General features: G+C 40.4%; 1 protein-coding gene across 1 annotated transcript; it reads left to right on the forward strand.

Moving 5' to 3' along the window:
* The first annotated feature begins 2046 nt into the window (after positions 1–2046).
* LOC127909811 (uncharacterized) lies at positions 2047–8159 on the forward strand. The gene is made up of 17 exons (XM_052471842.1): positions 2047–2190; positions 2937–2980; positions 3221–3298; positions 3444–3509; positions 3622–3708; positions 3905–3982; positions 4108–4188; positions 4308–4394; positions 4704–4808; positions 5043–5141; positions 5266–5313; positions 5427–5507; positions 5606–5830; positions 6144–6190; positions 7284–7353; positions 7441–7530; positions 7983–8159. The coding sequence occupies exons 4-17, from the start codon at positions 3474–3476 to the stop codon at positions 8157–8159; spliced, it is 1311 nt and encodes a 436-aa protein (XP_052327802.1). The 5' UTR covers positions 2047–2190; positions 2937–2980; positions 3221–3298; positions 3444–3473.
* Positions 8160–9101: the final 942 nt, after the last annotated feature.

Genomic DNA, 9101 nt, shown 5'->3' on the forward strand with positions numbered 1-9101 from the left:
GACACCTACACCACCCGATGTCACAGGAAGGTCAAAAAAATCATCAAGGACAACAACCACCCGAGCCACTGCCTGTTCACCTCGCTGTCATCCAGAAGGCAAGGTCAGTACAGGTGTATCAAAGCTGGAACCGAGAGTCTGAAAAACAGCTTCTGTCTCAAGGCCATCAGACTGTTAAGTAGGTCAGAGACTGTATGTGGGAAATCACTCTGGAAACTCGCATTCGTATTCCTTCAAGTTTGCATATCTAATGGTTACACTTCTGGGTTTGGAAAAATGTCAATTTTCCGCACCCATCAGTAATTGTCTGTTTTGCATGGGAAAGGTTACAGACACTGCATCGATTTATTTGCTCCTCTTCTGATTTGAATAGACCCTGATAAAATAAGTAGTGTGTCTAGTTCAGACACATCCCCAAAGCCAACACCTCATTTGGCCGCCTTTTTTTCCAGTTCTCTGCTGCTAGTGACTGGAACAAATTGCAAAAATTGCTGAAGCTGGAGACTTTTATTTCCCTCACCAACTTTAAACATCAGCTATCTGAGCAGCTAACCGAACGCTGCAGCTGTACATAGCCCGTCTGTAAATAGCCCACCCAATCTACCTACCTCATCCCCATACTGTTTTTATTTACTTTTCTGCTCTTTTGCACACCAGTATCTCTACTTGCACAGAGTCTTACTTCCTGTGTGAAACAGCCATAAGAAGGAGACATTATTCAAATGAAATAGAAGAAGTTGGCTACCAGTGCTCTGTATGCTGTAACTGTCTTCCCATGGCTCAAAATGGCTTGGCCTCAACATTCAGATGACACACTCCTTCAAACAGTGAAGGTCAAATTTCCTGGTAGGTCAATGTAAGCTAAAGCTGACAGAGCTAATAGTCAGCTGTCTGAGAAGCTCAAACACGAAGGCTGACAATTTCAATTTGCAACATGACCTTGTGTTGGCATCCTTCTGGAGAAACTTGTTTCAAAGTGTTTGAAGTAGGAATCTAATCTTACACAAAATATATTTGACAATTAAACGTGAAGTAATGCCAAAAACAACAAGCAGTCAATTATTCTTGGACTGTGCTAGACATGGACATGGGAGATGGTTGGCTGCCTTGATTGGCTGATGCTTAATGATTTTCAACAAGTGACTGGATGAGGCATAGGTTTAGTCAATAGCACATGGGTAGTCCATACTTCAGGTCTCAAGAAGGAAACTTATTATGCTATACAAACTGTATCTATTACCTTGGGTGAGATCATGCCTATGGACACCCAGTTGCATTGTCAATGTTTGGATAAGCCCCAAATGTGTAAACTTGGCTTTTACACAATGACTCAGCCTCTAAATGTAGTTTTTTGCACTTAATTTGTTCATGGACAGTTCCACAAGTCCATATTTTCGGCTCATCCCCTTTCAACTGTCTCTTCTTCATATTCAGATCTACAAAGGCTGATTAACTGTGATATCTGCCACATTCCCCCACCCCTCTACACAGGATGTTTTGATACAGATTTAGGATCTTAATTTGAATGATGTTTTAGTCCCACGCGTGGAAGTTGAATGCTTTGACAAATCGAATGTGAAAGTGAGAGTGGTTCAGTGAGTGGGCTCGACCTTGAACAGGAAGATGATGAATGCAGGAAAGAACGTTCCTTTTCAGAACCATGGAGAGCGCATTATGTATTGTGGCGCAGCCCTTTTTTCTACTCTGTGTTAGAGACATATGTATTTGCTAAACTGCTCTAATCCCACTGCTCTCTAAACCATGGTTCACAATTTTATAAACTCCCAAATCATCCCCAAAATGCAATTTAATTGATGTCACTGTTGAGTGTTTTTTAATCAGTTTGGTAAACATGTTCCTCCCATTGTGACATTGCCAACCATTCCGAATGGAATAATTTGACGTATTAATGGTTCCCTATAAAACCCTTTAATTCTAAGAAAGTGTCATATGGTCTTGAACTCGGTCAAAACACAGCAGCATGAAGGGCGATAATGAGTAGGCCTACGTTCAGTAGTTTTTTGAAAGCGACCACGCTGAGATTGCTCCGCGAGCGGCCGCTTCTGTGTGCAGCTGGCCTGGTGATCGGGACGGGTTCGGCAGTCTACTTTTATAACAAATATTACGGCGACGGTGAGGATGAACCGGCCACCTTGGAGATCGTGGACCGTGTTGTCACGTTTGAAGAGGGTACATTTACATATTTTACAATGTCTAAATAGCAATACTGACTGTATAAACGTTTAGAAAAAAATTAGGAAGGGAAGCGCTGCAAAGGTACACAATAGTAGCTTTTGGTAGACAGAAGGTGCTCTTTGGTAAAAGGGGTAAATTGGCCGTCTAAAAGAAAGGAGGACCAAGGCACTCTTCATAAAATTAATGAAAATGCCTTTATTTGTATGGAATGTTCAATGGAAAGTTTTTAAACATTGTTTCCCTTGAACATGACATACAAATGAAGGCATTTTAATGAATGATATGAAGAGTTCCGTGGTCCTCCTTACTTTTTGACATGCTGTATATAGTCCGGGACTGAAACTATATTCAGGCGTTGTCTAAAATGGCACCCTATACCCTATTCCCTATTTTTTTTTTTTTACCAGGGCCCATAGTAATATGGTCAAAAGGCTCTGGTTAATAGTAGTGCTATAAATAGGGAATAGGGTGCCATTTAGGAGTGATTTGATGACATGATGATGGCTAGTAATTCCTCTATTAACAACAACAAACGAACATGCTCCTCTGAAACCAAACCTTTTCTTTAGGTTTAATTGAAGATATTGGTACATTATGCAGACACATAAATACAATGTGATATCATACAATATAAACACAATTCAATTATAAGATCAGCCTAACTACATGGACAGATGTTTGGTGTCTTGTAGTATTTCTTCAACTTAGAGAAAATAATCCTTTATTGTTTATTAATGAAGATCATGATCCCACCCTGGACCAGGAGGACCCAGTCCTTGTTCAGGTAAGAATACTGTAGGCCTATCAATAGTCTGGGTACCGGTCGGTTTCTGCTCTCTTGCCAATTCCATCGTGGCAAAATGATATTTGCATGACAATCCCATAGGGAGTTGTCAGAGAGCTGAAACTACCTGGCACCCAGGCTATAACAATACTGCTTCATTATCAGGACTGGTTCAATAACAATCTGACATTCAAACTGTAATTTTACTGACTTGAAAATGGATCCTGATTTATTCCTTAGTTTGTGGATGAGGAGGTTGGGCAGCGTCCCTGTCTGGCTTTAGTCCCTTGGTCTGGACCTCTGTGGGTTCCCAGCTCTGTAAGTCCAACAGTACTGATACTCTCTTGTCTTCACTCTGGTCTATAGACTGGTTTATGTAACTTAAACACACACATGACGTTTTCTGAAGAACAATATGGGAATACATTTCTGTAAACATATTCCATGTTTTTTACAACTGCAGCTGACTTATTACCTTACCCTTGCTGGGAGGATGATAGTGAGAGAGCTGGCAGTGTTAAACACACAGGTAACCATGCAGATTATTGGACAGAGATCATCTTATCTAATAGGCATGATTACCTTCAGTATCCACTATGGTCGTGAAATACTTTGTTGTCCTTTCCCTCATTTTCTCACAGATTTTCATGATGGAGCAGCCTATTTTCTCCTGTTTCACTCCTGTAGGGAGGTTGGTGTGGGAGGAACTGTCTTCTCAAACTGAACAGGTAGCCATTCATATGCAGGTACCTCAGATGTTTCCTCAACCTTAGAACACAGACCTGTGTAGTTCAACTGCCAAATCTTTTAGCATCTATAATCAGTGGCCACCACTTGCGATCCTCCCTAAACATCTGTCACTCCTTTAGGCTACCAGTCTATCATTCAAACGGACTCTTAAATTGATACTGTCTTGTTCCTTAGAATGTGGATGAGGAGGTTCAGCAGCAGCCCGGTCTGACTTTAATCTCTTGGTCTGGACCTCAGTGGGTTTCAAGCGCCGTGAGTCCATCCATGCTGATACTCTCTGGTCTTTAGGGGGGCTTAAACATAAACATAACGTTCTCTGAAGAAGAAAAAAAACGTATGGAAATGCATTTCTGTAAACATATTCCCTTTTGTTATAGCCTGTCAAACTGCAGCCAACGTATTGCCTTACCCATACTGGGAACGCGCTGGTGAGAGAGCTGTCAGTATTAAATACACAGGTAACCATGCCGAAAATTAACCAATGCTCATGTGATCTAATAGGGATAATTACCTTCAGTATCCACTATGGTAGATTAATACTTTGACGTCTTTAAAGCTGTTTCTTATTTTCTCACAGATTTTCATGATGGAGAAGCCCATTTTCATCTGTTTCACTCCTGTAGGGAGGATGGTGTGGGAGGAACTGACTTCTCAAACTGAACAGGTAGCCATTCATGTGCAGATACTTCAGATGTTTCCTTAACATTTGAACACAGACCTGTGTAGTTCAACTGCAAACCCTTTTAGAATCTATAATACAGTGGCCTCCTTTTGAGATCCTCCATATACCAGTCGGTCACTCCTATAGGCTACCAGTCAATCATTCAAACTGACTCATAAATTGATCCTGTCTTGTTCCTTAGTATATGGATGAGGAGGTTGGGCAGCAGCCCTGTCTGGATTTAATCCCTTGGTCTGTTTATTAATAATCACAGAGAACGCTCTACAATTAGGGTATGTCTTTGTTTTGCAGCCAAATAGTGAAGACTCTGGTTTTCCCTTTGAGAAGATGCAGCTGGTTGGGAACTGGGGTTCGTTTCATTTCCATACCTGGATAATCCGTTATGGACGAGTGCAGGTACTTCAGACATATTCTTAACATTTATGAACACACCTGTGTGTTTTAACTCCCATTTGTCTCTGGGGTTTCTTTTGTATGTCTGGTCCTAATTGAAACCTAGAGGAAAGTTGTTGTACGAACATCATGTGGGCTCTATATCACTGCCAGTGGTGATCACCTGCCAAATGATATAGAAATCTACATCTAAAATATACAGAGAGGTGTGCAGACTGAAGCTGTTTTTCCTTATAGCAAAACGAAGAGGACATGCATCACCTGTGCATTGTGAGGGGAGTGGAGAAACAGCTGTGGTGGAGCAGAGTCATTCAGGAAAAAATCCTGGACCCATGGGTGAGAGATTCTCAACTGATCTTTCATCTCACATGCACCTGTTTTGTGTCAAATGATGTACAAAATATAGGGCTACTTATATTTCCTGAATGAAATGTAATTTTTCCATGTGTCTCTTTGAAAGGGTAATGTCCAGGTGGTCCTCACCAACAAGGAGGTGACTGGTATTAAGGTACAGTCAAACACGCATAAAAGAAAATGGAAAGTGGCAAATGTCCATTTACCTATTTAAATAAATGTTGACAAAATGAAATTATACATTTAAATTTCTATCCTCATTTTTAGTACCTTGGTAGAAGGATCCATGGACTCAGGTCTTGCCTCGTCAAGAGGAGGTCAGAGTTCACCTATTATGAGGACGCCCAGGTATGCCTCGTTGTTTCTCTGTGATAGGATTTATTTCAGTGTTTGGTTGAGGGGTTTTCAACATTGTGGTTGGGCTGACGGTGTTGTTTGTTAAACAGCAGGTGGATATCTCCACCACAGTGGAGGGGTTCCAGGAGAGGGGGGATGACATGATGACGTATCAGTTCTCTACCTCTGACATTATCACCACCCCTCATGAGCCGTCCTCTGGCTCCTCTCAGCAGTTCCCCCAGGATTCTCCACCTTCCCCTCCGCCTCCCCGGTTCCCTTCCCCTCCACCTTACCACTTCACCCAGGACCAGACCCCTGATAGCACTTCTCAGGTAAAACTCTTTCTACAGTCAATAACCCTTTTTATTTGTTTTCCTGACATTTGTACTTGTGTGTACAGGTGTGTGTCTCAGTGTCATTGTGTTCCAAGCACAGTGTTTTGGTTTCAACAGGTTTGTCAAGTTTTTAGGTCAGGATGGAAGTATTGTTATGGTGTCACTGAATGTTTTGTCCTCTTCAGTTGCAGGTGAAATGCAGTTTAGTATTTATTTTTATTTACTTGTCTAGGTAAGTTAGTTAAGAACATATTCTTAACTGACTTACCTTGGGAGCCCAGAGTTGATGTTAATGTGATGTCTGTTTTAGGAGTTTGTGGAGGAGCAACATAATGTTGCAGATGTGCCCCAGCTGTGGTGAGTTTGCTTTCATGTGTTCATCTATAGTAAAAAATATTTGCTTTGAAATAATCTGCCCCTATATTGTAGTTATACAGATGTAGGACCTTAATAACCTTTTACTGCAGTGGGCTAAATCAGGGTCACTGTCAGGATCGTCATAAGAACACTCGGACCAAAGCGCAGCGTGAAATCGGTTCGACATCTTTTATTTGAAGTGAACCGCACAAAAACAATAAAGAATAAATTAAACGTTATGATCTGGAGTGCTCAAAGGCAACAACACAAAAACAAGATCCCACAAAACACAGAGGGGAAATGGCTGCCTAAATATGATTCCAAATCAGAGACAATGATAAACAGCTGCCTCTGATAGGGAACCATACCAGGCCAACATAGAAAAAAACACACCCCAACCTAGTCACACCCCAACCTAACCAAAAAAGAGAATAAAAAGGCTCTCTATGGTCAGGGTGTGACAGTCACACACAGTGTTTCTTAGTAGTCTTAAACAAATCTACCTTGAAACAAAAGTATACATCTCACACACATGGATATAGTCTTAAAAAAAGAAGACACCATTAGCATTTCAGATATAGAGTTGAAACACTTTATATACACTACCGTTCAAAAGTTTTCAAACAACTACTCAGTCAAGGGTTTTCTTTATTTTTACTCTTTTCTACGTTGTAGAATAATAGTGAAGACATCAAAACTATGAAAGAACACATGGAATCAAAGTATATTTTATGTTTGAGATTCTTCTAATAGTCACCCTTTGCCTTGACAACAGCTTTGCACACTTTTGGCATAGGAAATATTTGTTATTATGTGGATTATAATTTACATTTTTGAAGGGGTTGATAGATTTTTCATTAGGGCAAATCAAGTCTGTAATTACAAACTTTAAAAGCCTTTTTAAAACTAAAATACACTACAAGTGTCCCAGCAACAAACGAGTGATCAAATTAAGATCCTACATTGGTATGGTTTTTATAAATCCTGCAGTTGTAACATAGGCTAACATAAAAGGATATCTTCATCTCATGGCATTAATGTATGCTTTAGCTTCTTATGTTGCACATTTGCTACTAAACATTTCTATTTACAGGAGTTACTTTGGAAACCAAGGGACAAGCAACTTCTCTCTGAGGCTGGCTGGTATCCGATGTGCTATGGAGGTGAGAAAGTGAGAATTTACCACCTTTTGAATTTCATTTGATGTACATTTCTGTACCATTTCTAAATGTACTGTCTTGTTCTCACAGGCTCTGACATCCTCAGACAGTACCTCCCTTAATTACCTCACCCACGCTGGGAGGATGGTGTTGAGTGGACTGTCCGAGCTCAACCAGCAGGTAACCATTCAAATAATTGTACAACATTCATCAGACCAGATATATAGTTCCCACTGGGCACAGATGTCATTTCAGTGTGTCGTTTTTAGTTACATTTGGTTGAGTTGTCAACTAATATGAATTCAATAAAAAAAATGTACCATGTCATTGGACTTAGGTTAAAAGTTTGGTGAAAAAAATATGTTGATAACTCTTTTCAATTCCAATCAGTTTTCCATGTTGATTCAACATCATCACATTACATTGTTTTTGTTGAAATGACAAGGAAACAAAGTTGATTCAACCAGTCTTTGCCCAGTGACTTACATTTAGACTATAGTGATTCATAAGGTTTAGTTGAAAAGTTCCAATATCTTACAAGCCAAACAATCAGAGGCCCTCTGACTTACAGACCTGAAGCTTTGAGTTTATGATCCAAGTTCTAAGGAATTGTATGGTTGTTTTGTTTTGAGGATGTGAGCCAGTTTCAGCAGGCCTACGACATCCTGGTGAACTTCATTAATGAGCCAGCAAACAGGGAGCGACTAGAGCTGGAGATGGCTCTTGTAGGAGTAGGTTTACATGCAAGCTTTAGCGTTAGCTGCAGGCACCGTCTGCTCATCCAACATCTACTCAATGAGACTTTCTAAAGTGCTTGTCAATGAAAAATACGTAATTATCTTATTTGTTTGACTTCAGATCAACCACATCAATTTCACAGATGTATTTTATGAATTCGTTCTACTGAGCCTTCTTGAAGGAAAAACATCTCTTCCAACTTCTGTAAGTGACCCTAATAATGTAAACATCCTGTTGTTTATCTACCCCATCCACACTGTAGCCATACCAGGTCTGTAGACACTCACTCATGTCCCCTGTTCCTACTCCAGAGGCCTGGTAGCTTCTTTTATCTGCTCATGGAAGTGATGATGAGGATTCGCCCCCCTGGAGGAGCCTGGACAGAGTCTGCTGGGAACTTCTACCTCCTCATTAAGGTGCATATTTATTTATTTATTCTCCCTCCCTCTCTCTCTCTCTCTCTCTCTCTCTCTTGAACTGTGTGTGATGGTTTGTCATCCTTTTTTCTTTGTAGCTGGTCATTAACTATTTGTTGATGATGTGTCTGTTGTCGTCAGGATCAGATGAAGGCGTGGTTGGACTCCATCTTCAACCTCGATGAGTCCATCTATGAAAGCCCACAGAGGCTCTCGTGGCAGGTGATGGAGAATCTAGAAATACCGGTTGACTTCCTCCTGTCCAGCCTGGATTAAGGGTCCCAAACTGAGCTGAGGATCCCAAACACAAAATAAAGTATTTTGCATTTAAACATTATCTGTCAATCTCAAACTAATTTTACATCATGTCAAATCAAATCAAAGCACATTTTATTGGTCACAAACACATGGTTAGCAGATGTTAATGCGAGTGTAGCGAAATGCTTGTGCTTCTAGTTCCGACCGTGCAGTAATATTTTAAAAGTAATCTAACAATTTCAAAACAACTACCTTATACACACACAAGTGTAAAGGAATGAATAAGAATATATACATGTAATTATATGGATGAGCGTGGCGTGCGGCATTGGCAAGATG

The sequence above is a fragment of the Oncorhynchus keta genome, chromosome 20 (genome assembly GCF_023373465.1).
Source record: "Oncorhynchus keta strain PuntledgeMale-10-30-2019 chromosome 20, Oket_V2, whole genome shotgun sequence".
Taxonomy (NCBI): Eukaryota; Metazoa; Chordata; class Actinopteri; order Salmoniformes; family Salmonidae; genus Oncorhynchus; species Oncorhynchus keta.

Bases quoted from the DNA above. Each gene is read 5' to 3' on its own strand.
- LOC127909811 (XM_052471842.1), top strand. From the start codon at position 3,474: ATGATAGTGAGAGAGCTGGCAGTGTTAAACACACAG. The intron at 5,508-5,605 runs GTATGCCTCGTT...TTTGTTAAACAG, and splicing joins CCTATTATGAGGACGCCCAG to CAGGTGGATATCTCCACCAC. The intron at 7,531-7,982 runs GTAACCATTCAA...TTTTGTTTTGAG, and splicing joins TGTCCGAGCTCAACCAGCAG to GATGTGAGCCAGTTTCAGCA.